The 13690-nt window shown below is 33.9% G+C and overlaps 1 protein-coding gene across 5 annotated transcripts in view; it reads right to left on the reverse strand.

The window, feature by feature from the left end:
• Positions 1-13690, reverse strand: part of EHBP1 (EH domain binding protein 1) — a 327617-nt gene that overhangs the window by 92660 nt on the left and 221267 nt on the right. For all 5 annotated transcript variants that reach the window (XM_040623431.1, XM_040623432.1, XM_040623430.1 and 2 more), the window contains exons 11-13: positions 7463-7641; positions 6794-6842; positions 1852-2754 (exon numbers count right to left, since the gene is read on the reverse strand). In XM_040623431.1, the coding sequence (XP_040479365.1) occupies positions 1852-2754; positions 6794-6842; positions 7463-7641 (1131 nt within the window). The remainder of the gene's footprint in view (positions 1-1851; positions 2755-6793; positions 6843-7462; positions 7642-13690) is intronic.

Consider the following 13690-nt stretch of genomic DNA (forward strand, 5'->3'; position numbering starts at 1 on the left):
TTGTCAGCTAGGTGGTAGTCAAGACAGCCATCAATGCCTACATATGCATGTGCTTGATATTTCCAGTGGCAAGACTGCAATTCCTTGATGTTTCAGTTAACAACCACTTGAGTAGTATTTAAAAATGGAATATACCTCCAGGTAATTGTCTGAAAATCTTATCTTGGGACCTTCTGCTAAGGTCAAGAAAGTGCTATTATCAATGAGTATTACTGAGAAGAAAACCCCAGAGACAACTATAGAGAAATGTAACTCAGAGCGTCTCAAATTTTTTGGTCTCAGAATCCCCACATGCGCTTAAAAATTATCGAGGATCTCAAAAAGCTTTTGTTTATGCGGGTTATATCTATTTATACTTATTTTGGAAATTAAAACTGAAAAATGTTGAAAATATTTATTTATTGATTCCTTTAGAAATAACTATAATAAGGTGCCTGGGTGGCTCAGTTGGTTAAGCAGATGCCTTCAGCTCAGGTCATGACTTCAGGGTCCTGGGATTGGGAGCCCTGAGTCTGGCTCTGGGCTCAGCGGGGAGTCTGCTTCTCCCTCTGCCTCTGCCCTGCCCCCCCAGCTTGTGTTTGCTCTCTCTCTCAAATAAATAAAAAAATATATATATATTTTAAAGATTTATTTATTTGACAGAGAGAGAGAGAGAGAGTAAGAGAGGGAACACAAGCAGGGGGAGTGGGAGACGGAGAAGCAGGCTTCCCACCGAGCAGGGAACCCAATGTGGGGCTCGATCCCAGGACCCTGGGATCATGACCTGAGCTGAAGCCAGACGCTTAACGACTGAGCCACCCAGGCATCCAAATAAATAAAAATCTTAAAAAAAAAAAAAAAGAGAGAGAGAGAACTATAATAAACACATTCCATGCTAACATTCTAACAAAAAATAATACTTAAAAAAAAAACCAAAAAGTAAGTGAGAATGGCATTATTTTAAATTTTTTGGAAATCTCTTTTATGTCTGGCTTAATAGCAAGCAGCTGGATTCTCATATACCTCGAGAACCACTGCTGTAACATCATGCTTTTGATGGCACAGAGGACAACACTGTGTGGAAAGCCAGGAACACCAACAACTCCAAATCAAAAAGTGATCCAAAGAGTTGGGTTTTAAGTTCTAATTCTGAATCAATTATACCTTAACCAATTTACTTTACTTAAACTTTTTTTATGTATACATAAGAGCGTTATATGATTAAACAATCCATGCTTGAATTAAGTCTAAAAGAATTCATTCATTAAGGTATAAAATAAAAATTCTACATGATAAGAAAACCATTTACCATAGTTTACTTCTTTCTTTTTGGTACATAAAATAATGGTATATCTTATAATTGATGGTGCCAGAGATTCAATTAAATATAGTAAATATTGTAAGGTCAAATTTGTGTCATATTTCCCTTTGGGGAGGAATCTGGATGTTACTGGAATTTTTAACCGTAAGTAACGATGGGACTGAAAACACTAATTACAATGCAACTAAAATATCTGAAGAAAATACTTTAAATGGGAAATATTTAATTTAGCATTATATATTTTCAGAATGATATTCCTACTAAATGGAATAGTGAAATATCTTTGACTTATTCTTACAGTGAAATGTTCTATTTTATAGGTAAATAATATTTTGACTTGAAAAGCTGACATTACTCTTCAATCTTCAAATTTGGATTTATTTGTAGGCTTAAAATAGTATATCATAAACTTAAAATGAAGTGCAGGTATAGTTTAGGTTTTTCTATAATCATTTGTAGCATTTGAAAGTGCTCTATGAATACAAAAAACCCAAAAATATTCAGAATAACTATTTACTAAATATAGGTATTCATCATTCTAACTCACTTACCTGGACTGTTTTTGTGGAATGATCTGCATGATTTAAAGTGGTTCTATCAGTATCTGGATCAGACTCTGTCTGCCTCAGGGAAGTACGTTTTTTCTTTGTAAGGTCTGCATCTCTATTGTAGGAGTATCCAAGTTTGGAAGTGGGAGATAAACTTGGTTTTTTGATAGGTGATTCAGGATCTGATCTGCATTCTAAGGGTCTGTAATTCTCTAATTTTTCTTTCTCCAAGTTATTACTGATGTCTAGAGTCTGAAGCTTTTGTTCCTCTGTCTCCTCACAAATAAAGGGTGGCGACACATCCTTCTTCTTATCACTAACATATAAGTCACTTAATTCTAAGGTCTCAGCTTTCAGTAGTCTCTTCTTGCCTAACAAAACTTGTGCGTGGGTCGAATCTGTACTGTAACATATTCCAGGGTCATCGGATCCTGAAGTCCTTCCAGAGCTCTGCTGGGACTTTTGGGGTTCTGTGTCACTCTTAGTCCTGCGACAGTAAGGGGAGGCTGTGCTTGGACTAAGATGATCGTCAGGAGTCTGATGTTCACTTTCTGACTCTCCAACCCCACTATCATTTACAAATACAGAGTCATCTTGCGTCAAGAAGTCTACCGCTCCGCCGGTCGGCTGCTGCAGTTCAGGCTCCCGTTTCAGATCACTAAGCTCTGCGTAGAATTTTTCCTGATCAACAGAACTATTTGTATCTGTTTCATAGTTTCCAACTTTATATGTGCTTTTACTGCTGTTCTCCTCTATCTGGACAACATTCAGTTCTTGGCCACTGAAATGTGCCCTGATTTGATAGAGATAAGTCATAACAGTCAGTTTGTCAGGAATTGCTAATAAAACCATATCAGAAGGTTCCAACAACCGGGAAATTCCTATGCTGGCAAATCCATCATATGCCTTCAAAGAAAGGAAAAACAAAGATATATTGAATAGTTCAAACAATCCATACGTTTTAAAAACAGCAAAAGAATAGATATTAACTAGACATATTGTGGTGAACACTTCACAGTCTATTGAATCATTATGTTGTATACCTATAATAATATAATGTTATGTGTCAATTATACTTCAATAAAAAAGTTATAAAAATAAAGTCTAGTTGCCATTAAAAAAAAAAGCAAATTTTAATGGATTTTATTGTTGTTGTTGGAGGGCATACTACGTTACTGACATTATTGCCACAAGAACAGAACAAAATTCCATGTCAGAAATTTGTAAAAGTGGGGTAGGCGCAAGAAAAAAAAGTTTCTTAATTAATAACAATTTAAATACTCTTTTCCACTAAGGAAAATTAGCAAAAATTAGAATTAAAACAATCTTAGAATCAATTTTTATAAGGAACTAAAGTATAAAGAAATAATAATCTGGAGTTTTATCATTCCTATCAACCTCTCTTTACCATGTTCATATAATTGCAGTGATTTGTGAAGAAAAAGTATAGTTACATATCCCAAAGACCTAATCCTAGATTACCTGGTATAAAATACAAGTGCTATTTAAGCCTAGAAATGTAGAAACATTTTTTAAATGACCAATTAAGACTGATTTCCAAAATGAGAAGAATGATTGCATTTTCACTTCATCCATTTTGGAAAGAATGAAATGTTTTGAGTAGTACAACTTAGTTGAGAATGTGAGGCTGCATTGTATTATTTTTGTTAGCCTTTAAATGACTGTGGCACATCAGGTTTTTCTAGTTTTGAAGAATCAAAGCTGTTTCTCAATTTACAATTAATTATTACTATCCTGAGCTAACCCTTGAAAACAGCACTGTGTTGCTAGGAAGCATTAAAAATATGGGTAAAGGTTCAGATGTACCCTCAGAAAAAGTACGGACCCTCTAGTTGTATTCTCACTTTGGAATATAAAATGTCTGTCTTTGTAACAACCTAGATGTAGGATCATAACTTAAAGTTTTTCTTAAAAGGAAGGTTAGGAAATTATGTAACAATTTAGAAGGAATTACTCTTTTGCACTTACATGTTAAAGTGCATTTCTACCTTTGAATTTAATCCTTGTCTCATATTCTTCCTGTAGTTTAATAAATGTTGTGGAATAAGTAAGAAAGAAAATGAAAAATAAATTGCAATATTAAAACCTCTTCAATTTTCACAGCACTATGTTTCATAATATAGGTACCTCAAAATATTTACTCAAGAGAATGGCTCAGTTGGTGTGCATGTTTAGGCCTGTTTGTTATTTTACATGTTTTAGGAAAATTAAAGTCATTTTCCTCCTCATGTGTCTTGACAACTTGATTGACAGACATCAATTGCAGACCATCATGAAAAGCACCACAGGCAGTATTCTAAACATTTCCCAATTATCTAAAACACTGACATACTGGTTAAGATCATATGTCACAGGTAAATACCTTTTTTATTCAGCACTTTTTACAGACCTGGGAAAATGATTAGCTTCCTTGCGGGGAATCTCCTGCTGGTGTTTTGCTTCATGTAGCAATTTATTTTATGCACACTAACTGCACTAAAAAAACATTTAAAAACAAACTGGGTTTCTTGTAAGTGAGGTCAAGACTTTATAAAGGAATTTTCCCATAGGTTGACCTCTTCTGTGGTCAATCACCTGTCTTTTTAGCTGTTTGCGTGTGGAGAAAAAGAAGAGGTCTTTCAAAGAAAATAGTCTTATTCATTCCTAGATGTTATTTAATTGGTAAGGAGGAGTCATTGCCAGTCATGTTATGCATCTGCATGGAACTTAAGACACAGGCATTGTTTCTTGTGCTGCTTTAAGTCCAATCAAGGGCAGATGGGGTTATCGGAAGAACTGTGTGAAGCCGGAAATAAATCTGCAGGTAGCAACTGATACTCAATGTAGATATCAGGTAGGAAGTTGCAAAGTGATGAAAAGGAAAGACTGCATAACAATTATTTATTCAACTGTGCAATGAATAGGATCATCTAAATTAAAATCCTTTCAAAAAGTGATGATTATCTGCCCTGGAAGATCTAATTGAGAAAAAAATTTAATAGGATATTCTTCTCTATATAGTAATATATAAACCCAAGGTATGCTTATCATTATTAAGTTCCTGAAAAAATAATGTGAAGAAGTGTGACCTAAGCCTTAAGGCAAATGTCCATACTCTTAAAAACACATAGCTGGGTAAAATCAACAATGTCTCCTATTCAAAATTTCAAACAGTAATTTACAAAGCTTCACTTCATGAAAATAATTATGATTTATTTTGTAATGCTTTTATCTGCATTTAAATTATCTTAGTATTTTATTCAAATACAAGAAAAAATGCAGGCATAGAACTATCATATCTAAAGATATAATTTAATTGATGAAAAACAGGCTTTTCTCTTTGATAGACACAAGCTCTCCAAAATTATACAAGAAATAATTCATGAGAAGGACTTACGCCATAGCATGCCCACCACAGATGTGATTTCTATAAAGAAAAATATACTGATATTTAAAGATTACCTTTTTGGTGGCATATTTCAATAAAAAAACTGACAGTTTTAAAATGTATTTCTCTAGGCCAGCATCATGCATTTGAAAAGAAAAAGGGTTTTTTAATGACAATACAAATTTTGGGGGTTAGAGAGCAATAAAAGTAAAAAAATTGTTGACTTAAATTTTCATCTGCTACCTGAACTTCTATCAAGATTCCCTTTACAGATTTTTTAACACTGGTGGTTTTAATTATCTAATTTAAAGTAGAATGAAAACTTTTTGTCTAGACCAGAGGTTGGTAATCACTTTGCTCCACGAATCCTTTTGGTAATGAACCCTTCTCAGAACAACGCTTTATGTTTATAAAATACATAGGATTACAGAAGAAACCAATTATATGAAAAATAAAACTATGAAAATATTAGTAAAACTGAATTTGAGAAATAGCAACACTATGTGCTTTTTATGAATGTATTAACAACTGTAATTTTGAAGAAGTGATGAGCTTAAAAGATATTTGAAGATATGACAACTGCAATGTGATATCAAAATATCTAAGATTCTCAAGGTGATAAATTCTCAGGAATGGCTAATGTTAAAGTGGTGTGTTGCCTAAATTCATAACTGAAGGAAATACTAAATTTCACTTAAAGAATTAAGAAAATAAAACACATTTTCCCCCAGTCATGTTCAAGAACCACCTGAATTCTATCCATACCTCCCAGATTAAGAACTCCTATTCAAAGACAACAACATATTTCATTAACTCTTCAATTGAAGAATTCAATGCAACACAAAACACATCGAGTACCTACTATATGTTGAGTTACTTCTTCCCTCCTTTCTCATGTCACAGTGCACATACATGTACATAACACTGTACGTGCACTGGGGTAAACAGTTAAGTTAGCCTGTGGCCACAGTCAACTGGCCCAAGGGATTCTGGCAACTCAGCCCCACACAGCTACCCTGAATGCTGAAAGGATCAATATCCCCAACTGCGAAGCTCTGACCTCAGTATGCTAATTATGTGGAAAAACTGTATAGTTTCCCAGAAAATGGAAAAAAAAAAAAAAAAAAAGAACCCCAATGTTCATATCTTTTTGCTTCTAGGAACATATGCATTCTTTCTTGTATAGCCATTAGGCTCCTGCCCTCATCCCTTCCCAACAGATTTTTCTAAATTTATAATCATTTATGGTATAACAGCTTTGGGTGCACTTTTTAAAAGCTAAAGCTTGACTAAAAGCAATATGTTTTAATAAATATTTAACAGTTAATGAAGTCCATACACATATTAAAATCTGATGCCAGTCTGGCACTTGTGATCTTTAAAGGCTATGACAACTTAAGAGTAAACCATGCATCCTATTTGAACTGTAGGAAACAGACTACCTTCTATGAGCTGGCAGTTACGACCTCACAAAACCACCTCAGTTTCTCCAAATTAATAAAAGCCACAGAGGAGCCAAATTTGAAACTATGTATTTTTTTCCTTGGCAATTCTTACCTTTTTGTTGTTCTCTTTAATATCTTGAGGATTCAGAGACTTGTAGTCACTGAGGGAGAAAATGGCACAGTAGGTACATACAGTATTTGATAAAAACAGCTGTTTTTAAAACAAACTGAATCTAAAAATTTGACATTCTATAATACTAAAGAGTAACTAGCAATTTCACAGCAATTCAATCAACAAAACTAATAGTGTGGAAAATTAAGGAAATAAATAAATAAATAAATGAAAATAGTGATTACATGTTTCATTGCCTGAAGCTTTCCATCTAAAAGAGAAGTTAAGGCAGGGCACCAGAGACCAGTCTTGACAACCAAATTTACCATGAGGTAATCCCTTGTCAATGTATAAAGAGCTACCGGCTTATTTGTCTCATCTCATTTTAACAGCCATACAATTTTCATAATAATTTGAAGTCAGCTCTTTGTATGAGATTAAGAAGAAAAGAAAATTTTTTTTTTAAAGGGAAAAGATTGGTTTTAGGCATACAGAAGGGAGAACTTTTCTTTCTGACACACATTTCCTTTCTCAAAAAGGAAAGATATAGGTAATAAAGAAACAAAGTCAACTATTTCAGGACACATGTTAAGAAATTATTTATGTTTTTTAAAAAACTGTCTATTATTTACAAAATATTTATAGGGAACGCAAAATGTTTCTACTTACATTAAATCGGGTCTAAAGTGGTGTAATATTGCACAAAAAGATAAACCATTTCTCCATGATGTAGTAAAATTGGTGATTTTCACTCCCCGATAGTTTTTTGTAACTTCCTTGCACCATACAAGCAATGACTGACTAGCATTTGGCTTTCGCCCCAAAACAGGACTTGGTATGGGACTCGGCTAGAAAAAAGGAAAAGAGAAAAACATTAAAATAATTTAATGGAAGATGAAAATTAACATTAATTGACCTAACAAGATCATTTAAACCCTTTGATGTCAGTTTAGGTCCTTCAAAACTGTCAATTCAAGACAACTGTAACCTCCAAGAAGGAGACATGAATCTTAAGTTATTATCTTCAGTTTTAGCCTATGGCATTTGCCTGACAAGGATGTAGATATGCAAGATTTTAAACTTATACATAAGAACAAGCCAAGAGCTACACTGATGGAAACATTATATTAAAGTATTTAAATACTTAAGTCTGAATATCTGTGTAACTTTTACACCCTAAGAATTTTTCCCCAAATATAATCATGTACAAATATAGTTCCTTTTTGACTAGATTAAAAATAATGTATTTTGAAGTCTAACTGTAGCACAAATTGCTAGCAGTGGAAAGATCAAAATCCTAGTTTTTTTAAAATGCAGTGATCATGCATTTTAGATAGCATAATGATAATCATACTCAGACTTTCTTATATAAATTTAAAGATGGCAAAACAGATCTACAGTTATTAGCACCAGTCAGGTATCCGTAGCAACAGCACACAAGAGTATGTAATTTGCTCAAAGTATCTTTTAATTATCACTGAGAGCTACTTTTGTAGGTCAGTTAGGGAGGGTGTGCTTAAATCTTAAGCATATTCTTTGTTTTTCCCCTTGTTCATATACTTAAAACAATGATGACAAAAACCCAAAAAGCTACATAGGACTTTTATCTTAAACTTTTATTATTTTTAAAAACATGTCACTTTCTTTTACTGAGTAACAGTCACATTTTGTGATGGTAACTTTAGATGTTGGTACAACTGAAAACCATAAAGAAAACTACTAAATGTTTCTGGATTTTAAATTTTGTTATCAGTTAAAAGTGCTGACTGTAAACATAATAGAGGCCTTCTAAAATAAGGTGAAAGGGGAATAATTATTTACTCCTAATAACACTTAAGTTTAACAAGCAAACCATTCTTGCCACACAGCTTCCTTAAGAAAGATCAATGATGCCCCCACTTGACAAAAACATGTTAGTGCCAAACAATTAAAATCATCAACTCCACGTAATTATGATTATGCATTCACTGCTCCTGTGAAAAACCTACTAAGAAACACCAAGGATGTAATTTCTTATTTTTTGTTATATTTTTAACTGTCAGATTAACAAACTGTTACATAAACAAACATGAATCCTGCAAAGTGCTGTTCTTTAAGTAATCACATATACAATGTAAATGCTGAAAAAATCACAGGCCATAAAATTCAATAAATTTGGATCAATTCTACCTAATATGAAGAAGTAGGTAAAAATGGAGTTCCCAATGTAATAAGCTATTTACTTCAGAATAAATAATAGATCTTTTAACCACATCAATTTGACATGTATAAAAATGAACTATTAAGTATCTTTTCATCTAATGGTGACTTTCCACTGTGATTTTCAAATTGTTCTAGTCACTTAACCTGGAAGTGGAGTGGAGAATGGTCTATAGATGAGGTAGATGATCAATGAATTAGGCACAAACACATTTTTTTCCTTAGTGTCTTTAATAAAATGTTTTTCTTTATCAAATTATATTATTAAAGCATTGATTCATTCCAAGTATGAATAATAAGTACACAGGCCAGATAATCTGCAACTGTCATTACACTGATTCATTCCAAGTATCAGTAGCACATAGGTAGGTAATGTACAAAAGTCATTATCACCATCTAGAATGGCTTTCTGTACTTAAGAAGTAGGGAAAATATACCATGTCATTATGATTATGAAATACCTTTGTTTCTAAGAAGGCTTAATATGAAAAGCCTAGAAGAACTAAACTAAACTTTGGATTTACCCTAATATAAAACCCTTTAATTAAAAAGATCTTACAGGGATGCTTACTGCACTACCAAAGCAAAAGAAGTCATTTGTAATTGAAGAAACTTGATAAAAATATACTGGTTGCAGAGAAAGAAGACTGAAGTAGAACCACTGTACAATAAATCATCCACTTCAGAACGGCTGATCACTCATCTAATATTTTGCAGAGGGTCATAAAGAAATAAGTAGTTAAATAATTTCAGAGCCTTCAGGATACTAATGAATGTAATTGCTTGTTTCTTGCTATAGGCTGGCTCCTCAATGAGTCTGTTTCTTCAGCTATAAAATGGGGATTGTAATAGCACCTATCTCATGGTGTCACTGTAGTAACAGGACTGCCTCCCCGTCCTCCCACCCATTATTGCTTATTATCACTCTCCCCCTTGATCACACTGAACTGTAGTAACCTCTTTGCTGTTCTTTAGATACCCAAGACATGGTCCCACCTTAGCGCCTTGGTATAGATTGTTCCATCTGCCAGCTCTCCTGTCAGGTATCTGCATGGTTAACTCCAATGCAACCATCTTCATATGCCTATTCTAACTACTCTATTTAATAATGCAACTCATCTCTATCATTCAACCCCAACTCCACACTCCTGACTACCTTACTTTGCTCTATTTTTTCCATAGTACCTACCATCTTCTTATGGTCCATACATTTTTTTATTATTACCAAAATATGCTTATTAGTCACACTTACTGCTTATTACTTTGTTCATTCTTACCAAATAAAAGGGCTATAAAGATATAGATCTTAGTTTATTAACTTATCCCAAGCATCCAGAACAGATCCTGGCACATAGCAGGCACTCAAGTAATACTGTTAAATAAATACTTGGCACAAAGTACGGCACATAGAAACAACTCAGTAAATGTTAATTGCAATTATTATTACTACAACCAACACATTACCAGCATTTGAATTCCTACTTTTGAGGGTCGTTTGGAAGCTTCAAAGGCCATGAATTTCTTCCAGATTAGTGAAAACTACTTTTGCAAACAAAGATTTAACTAGCAGATAGTCTTGACACTTTACATGCAAAACGGGGCATTTGGAATTCTTGGCAATGTTTTCTATTTCTATGGGTTTGGTGAAAAAAGAAGCTCTGAATGACTGTAATTTAGTGCTTTCCAAAGAAAGGAAGACACCAAAATCTGATCATTAATGGTAGAACCAAACTTTCAGATGTTGGAACAACTCTTTAAAAGTTCTTTCTTTTATTTTTGCAGTGACTGGATATACGAGAAGGCATCTTTATTTACCATACTGGGAAAGTAAAGCACAAATATTACAATTATCTTTTTTATGCACCAAGAGAGGAAATTTCTAAGAGCCGCTCTAATTATAATTATGGTCAGATTAATCAGAATCTGGTTGATTGTGATTAACCGATCTGCTTAACAAGGTAATTCTTCCAGTTCTCTCTCCATCGAGCTACTATATGGATGAAATTGTACCAATCTCAGTTTAACCAAGAACTACAATTCGACGTCAACCATCATGACTGTAGAGACAGTTTGAAGTGCTGACAGTAGAGAGAAAATAGGACTTGAAACCAGCGTTTCACTTAACAGTTCTATCATCTAGTATATATAATTTTAATATATTGTTTCTGTTTACATAGCATTTTACATACTAAAGGTAGTAAGGCCACCTAGTTATTCTTGCTATCAATGGCAATAGGATTGCTTTCACACAATCTAGTCAAATAACTAGTTACAAAATTTCCCAAATTTTAATAGCTATAAGAAATCTCAATTCCATTTTTTCTGCTCTACCCCTCTCACTATGCTTTCTCTTTGCTCTTTCCCCTTCTTTCACTGATATAATCACATATATATATTCCTCTAGGTACTGCTCTAAATAGTTTTCTCTTTCCACACTTTGAGCTGATTCACTCCCAGGATTTCAACTATCACTTCCATGCAGATGATTCCCAAATATACATTTATAGTTCAAACTATCTCAAGTTGACATTTCCAGCTGGCCGTCCTTCCTGCCATATAAAATTCAAACTCAATATGTTCAAAACCATAATTATAATCTTTCCTTACAACCTGCTTCATTTTCACTACGTTTACAAATGATACTGCTATTGTCCCAATTGTCTAGACTTTAAATGTCAGAATCAGCTTTGACCTCTTCCTTCCACTATCATCCCTGATTAGTTAATCCATGGGAAATTTTGATCCTATTGTTGTAATTTATCTTCTTTTGCCTGGCTATTGCAATATCTTCCTAATAGTTCTTCCTTCTTCCAAATTCTCCCTTATCTGATTCATTGCCATAGCAACAATATTCTTAAAGCACAGGTCAAAGCCTCTCATGACTCTTAAACAAATAAAATGATGTCAAAATACTTTTGAGCAAAGAATCCCAAATCTTTTTCAATGTATCTACTCTCTAGGATGATTCACCATTCTCTAGAATCACTATGCTTTCCTCCCTAGCCTCAGCTCCCCCACTTCCTGTCTTTGATCATACAGATTGTCACCTCACTTTGGAGTATCCTCTATCCCAAGTACAATTGCTACAATTCCACTCTATCTTCAAGATTATGTACAACTGCCATCTTGCACACGAAATCTCTTTCCAATTCCAATTAGTAGGAATTTTCGATATTTCTTTGACTCTCCTATAGAATTTTTACTACAATGTGTTATTTCTTCCATCCACAAAAAGACTTATTAATTTTTCATTAATCTATAAAGTATATTCTGAGCACTTACTACATCCCGCAGACAATGTTAACCCTTACATGGGTTAGCTCATTTAATCCTCACAACTCCTTTGAGATAAGTGCTATTATTTCCAATTTCAGTTGAGGAAACTGAAGCTACAAAGCTAGAAAGTGAAGGAGTGAGAATCTATACCAAGGTGTTCCCACTCCAGCGTCTGTGCTCTTAAGCAACATGAATTTTACAGTTCAAGATTATGCAGTTTTAGGACCTCACCAGAAACTATAAATTTCTTGAGAAGTTGCCTTAGTCAACTTCTGAGATGACTGACTGCCCCGTGTATATTAAATTGATTCCAAAAGGGCAATTAATACAAACAATTTAATCTCTAGGAGTATTTAGTTAATAAACCCCTTTATCCATTCTTTGGATTTTAGATTATTGGTTGGAACTAGAACTAGAGCTATGTAAGTCCAGAGCAGTGAAATATGCACTACCATTGCTAAAACTGTAGGACATTTTGGTCTCCCTACTGGTGATTCTGGGAGCCTTCCCCCAATTATTACACATTTTTAAAAACTTATTTATTTGGGGGGGGGGAGGGAGAGTGCAAGTAGGGGGAGGGGCAGCAGGAGAGAATCTTCAAGCAGACTTCCCGCTGAGCCGGGAGCTTGATCTCACGACCCATGAGATCATGAACTGAGCTGAAACCAAGAGTCAGATGCTCAACCAACTGAGCCACCCAGGCACCCCCAATTATTACAAAGTTTTGAAAACACTTGAGGAAATTGTGGATAAATCTTAATATTTGGTGAGCCCAAAACTATAGCAGTGGTGAAAATAAGAACACTTGTATCTGTACTGTTTATTCTTTTTCAAAATGTTTTTATTTAAATAATTTCATTTTATTCTCATAGTAAAACTGAATTAAGTTTTGTTATTTTACTACTTATGCTCTAACTAAAATAACACTAGGAGGAACTTCTGCTTACATTAAAACAGAACTACCATCTGAACACAATTTTTTAAAAAGCTGAAAAAAATGTTTAGAAAACTTTCTAAGATACATCAAACAACTATCCTCAAGCCTAGACCTTGGAGAGACTAGAAAACTAGGGAGTAGGCAAAGCTCTCAGGGATGCTTTTATAATGGCTGTTCTGGAAGAGTGAACTGAGACACAAAGCTGCACTTATGGTAGACTCCCAAATAGCAATATGCACCCCTCGACCCTCAAAAGTAGAAAAAAATAATAAAAATGAGAACAAAAAGCAGTGAAATTGGAAATATGCATACAATAAAAAGGATCAAGGAAGCCAAAAGCTGCTTCTTTGAAATGACAAAATCAATTAAACCTCTGATATGACTGACCAAGAAAAAAGGAGGAAAGCAATTTCCTAGAAAAATATGGCTTGAAGAAACAAAAAGCCTGGATAGTTCTATAACTATAAAAAAATTGAATCTGTAAT

The sequence above is a fragment of the Ursus maritimus genome, unplaced genomic scaffold (assembly GCF_017311325.1).
Source record: "Ursus maritimus isolate PB19 unplaced genomic scaffold, ASM1731132v1 scaffold_6, whole genome shotgun sequence".
Taxonomy (NCBI): domain Eukaryota; kingdom Metazoa; phylum Chordata; class Mammalia; order Carnivora; family Ursidae; genus Ursus; species Ursus maritimus.